General features: G+C 41.2%; 1 protein-coding gene across 1 annotated transcript; it reads right to left on the bottom strand.

Annotated features, from left to right (window-relative positions):
• Window positions 1-1,646: 1,646 nt before the first annotated feature.
• LOC108800415 (olfactory receptor 1361-like) lies at window positions 1,647-2,564 on the bottom strand. The gene has a single exon (XM_018572397.1). The coding sequence runs from the start codon at window positions 2,562-2,564 to the stop codon at window positions 1,647-1,649; it is 918 nt and encodes a 305-aa protein (XP_018427899.1).
• Window positions 2,565-3,319: the final 755 nt, after the last annotated feature.

Consider the following 3,319-nt stretch of genomic DNA (forward strand, 5'->3'; position numbering starts at 1 on the left):
CGCACACATGATAATACACTCACCCCCGTTCCAATCCCCCTCACAAATAATAATGCACTCCCCCGGGAGCCCCATTACCTGCTTACATCTTTGCAGGGAGGAGGCACATCATTCCCTAGTGATCCAGTGGTGATTAATATGGTCTGGTGCAGACTTTACTAATCCTTCCTTTCAGCCCAGAACTCAGAGCTGTCAGAGCTCCGGCCAATCGAAGCTAGTGATTGCCGGCGGTGACAGGAGGAGCTCTGCGGTCTGCATCCAACAGAGGTGCAAACCATGTAGCTGCTCCCGCAAGTCAGGTACGCAGTCCGTGACCGTGTGCCTGACTTGTCAGCTGACTGCGGGCAACATAGTACCGGTTCGCGGGCCGTTACTTTGAGACCCCGGATCTAGAGGTTCACCCAAGTGGTAATCTTACATATCACCCCCCAGACCAAAGTAAAGGATCAGTTTTAGGTGTTACTGTACTTTAAAAGTAGAATCTATATATAGTTAAATCATCATCTTAAGATCACTTGACTCCAGAGTTGTTTGGATATTTTGATCCTTTTGATCTTGGGATTTCTACGGGATTTAATGTCATGGAAAAAAAAGAGTCAAACATTCTGTAACAAATACAACAATTGAGCTCTGAGCTGTTTACTTTGTTACTAAACCATCAAACCCTCAGGAACACTAAACACCAGAAAACTACAAAGCCGACTTGACCAGTTATGAGTATTTTATTTTCATTTTGCTGTTTGCTCTCTGACTCGAAAGCGTCTGTCCACGGAAGGTATGGAGGAGCAAACTGGAAATATTGCCTATGTATAATTACTCAAAAACTATATCAGAACCCTCCTCGTGTGTCTACAACAAGACAAAAAACTCAAAATTATACAAAAACTAGAGAAGGAAAGAGTTTCCTTTACAATCATATCAAAACTGAATGAATCTCAAAGCAACATTAGTTAAAACTAGGGATGCACCGATACCAAGTACCGTACTCGGTACAAGTACAAAATACATATACCGATACTTTACGAGCTCCAAGACTAGACTAGAGAAAAATTGAAAAGTTAGGAGGCCGCTGGCATTTGTTAGGAGCACACGGAGATCCTGGGATTTGTACATCTCTGTTTTAATGTATGATTTTGTTTTTATAAATATATATATAAAGGGATGCACAGATACCATTTTAGCAAGTACAAGTACTGATACATTTTTGTTTATTGTAATGTGACAGTTTTCCTAAAACAATACAAACTAATGATTTCAGGACAGTGGTAGGGCCCCAGAGCCAGGTCCCAGCTGCAACCATTGCAACCCTGGTAGTTCTCATCAAAATGCCAAGTATCGGCACTGATACTTGAAAATCGGTGCATCCCTAGTTAAAACCGTTTTGTCTTGTTGAAGTCCGATACAATTTTTGATTGACTGGAAGTGACCCAGTGGCTCTGGAGTTTTGGAGTGTAGTGGCCTCTCTTTCTTTTTTAGTTTTTGTTCAACATTTGGAATTAAATAAAAGTAAAAATAAAAAAAGCAAAAACACTTAATTGTGAACAGTTCCTTAAAAAAGAAGAAGTATGTGGAGTCCTCCTACGTGTGTATGTTTGTCTTTGGCCAAATTTGGACAGTCTCTACCATCCTCATGATAGTTACTTGATCTAATTTTTGCTCACTCTAAAAATCCTCCTCAGAGCTGATTTTACCTCTTTATTCCTCAAACTGTATATTAAAGGATTAAGCATGGGAGTCACTGCTGTGTACATTATGGAAAACACCAAGTCTTGGCTCTCGAAGTGAGCTGACGGAGGTTTTACATACATACATAGAGCAACACCGTAGAAGACAATCAACACGGCAAGGTGGGACGTGCAGGTAGAGAAGGCCTTTTTCCTGCCACTGGTGGACCTAATCCTGAGGATGATGAGAATGATCTTAATGTAGGAGGATAAGCTGAGTATAAATGGAAAGAGCCCAAGGACAACACTTTCAATGTAGAGCAGTATAGAAAACTGGCTACGGCTACAAGTTATCTTCTCCAGAGCTTTAATGTCACAGAAGAAATGTTGGATTTTATTTACAGGACAAAGATCGAACTGGTAGATTGAGAGAGTCAAAAATAAAGAGTTGAGGCACCCGGCCGCCCAGGTGCCCAGTAGCAGAAGGACATATTTTGCTTTGTTCATGATCAGATGGTAGTGTAAAGGTTTGCAGACAGCCACATACCGATCGTACGCCATCAAAGACAGCAGAATGTCCTCTGTGCTGGCCGCCAACATGTAAAAATAAAGTTGTGTGAAACATTGCGTGAAGGATATGGAGTCATTCCCAGAAAGCAGAATGTCCATCAGTTTAGGTAGAGTAGATGAGTTAAAAATCATATCCACAGAGGACAGATTGCAGAGGAAGATGTACATAGGGGTGTGCAGATGGGTGTCAATAATCACAGAGGTCACTATAAGAGAATTGCCCAATATGCCGGTTAAATACAACAATAAAAACACAAAGAAGAGAATGAGGTGGTTTCCTCCAGTGTTGGTAAATGCTGTCAAGTGAAAGTCAGAGGTTCTATTATCCATCGGCTCGTTGACCGTACTCTGGATTAATGTGCTTTTAAGGTCCTAGAAATGATCTGAAATACAATTAAGTGGATCATTTTAACAGATGTTAGGTCTGGAATCTGGAATTTTCCAAATAAAATATCTATCCATATACTGGGGCGTTATATATGAGATGTGTGACATTACAACTAAAGAGGTACCTCAAAATAGGAATTGTTTATCTAATGTCCATCCATGGAGTTATACAGATGGATCTTCACCAAGCACACACCCTATGTACATTGGTGGAGCAAGGACACGTACGGAAAATCGCTGTGTTTTAGGTTGTGCCATAATATCAAATATTGTGGAATATATTGATTTTTATATCAAGGAGAGAAATAAAGAAAAATGTTTAAGTATAACGCTCTGTGGCTGCTGTAATCTAAAACCGCTGTTTGTAAAAGGGTAATTCCACTTTCCCAGGTGAATTTGGGAAAATGGAATAACCCCTTCCAATCTGGCCCCCTCTCCTGCCTGCTATACGTACCTTTAGGTGACACTCCTTCCCCTCCGCCGACGCCAGTGAACTGTACTCCGTATTACCGTTTACTGCAGCCACGCACTCTGTATTTTACATTTTTAATAGTGAGGATTCATTGGTCAGGGTGGTCATGTGACTGCGCTGAGTAATGAGTGCTTGCCATTTGTGGTAAGGTAATTATACCAAGGGGGGGCGGTGAGGGGGCAAGATTGGAGGAAGTAGTTTTTTTTTCCCCAAGTTGCGGAAAGGT

The sequence above is a fragment of the Nanorana parkeri genome, unplaced genomic scaffold (assembly GCF_000935625.1).
Source record: "Nanorana parkeri isolate BGI_ZX_2015 unplaced genomic scaffold, ASM93562v1 scaffold2018, whole genome shotgun sequence".
NCBI lineage: Eukaryota > Metazoa > Chordata > Amphibia > Anura > Dicroglossidae > Nanorana > Nanorana parkeri.

Excerpts from the sequence above, each read along its gene's own strand:
- LOC108800415 (XM_018572397.1), bottom strand. The coding sequence starts at position 2,564 with ATGGATAATAGAACCTCTGACTTTCACTTGACAGCATTTACCAACACT.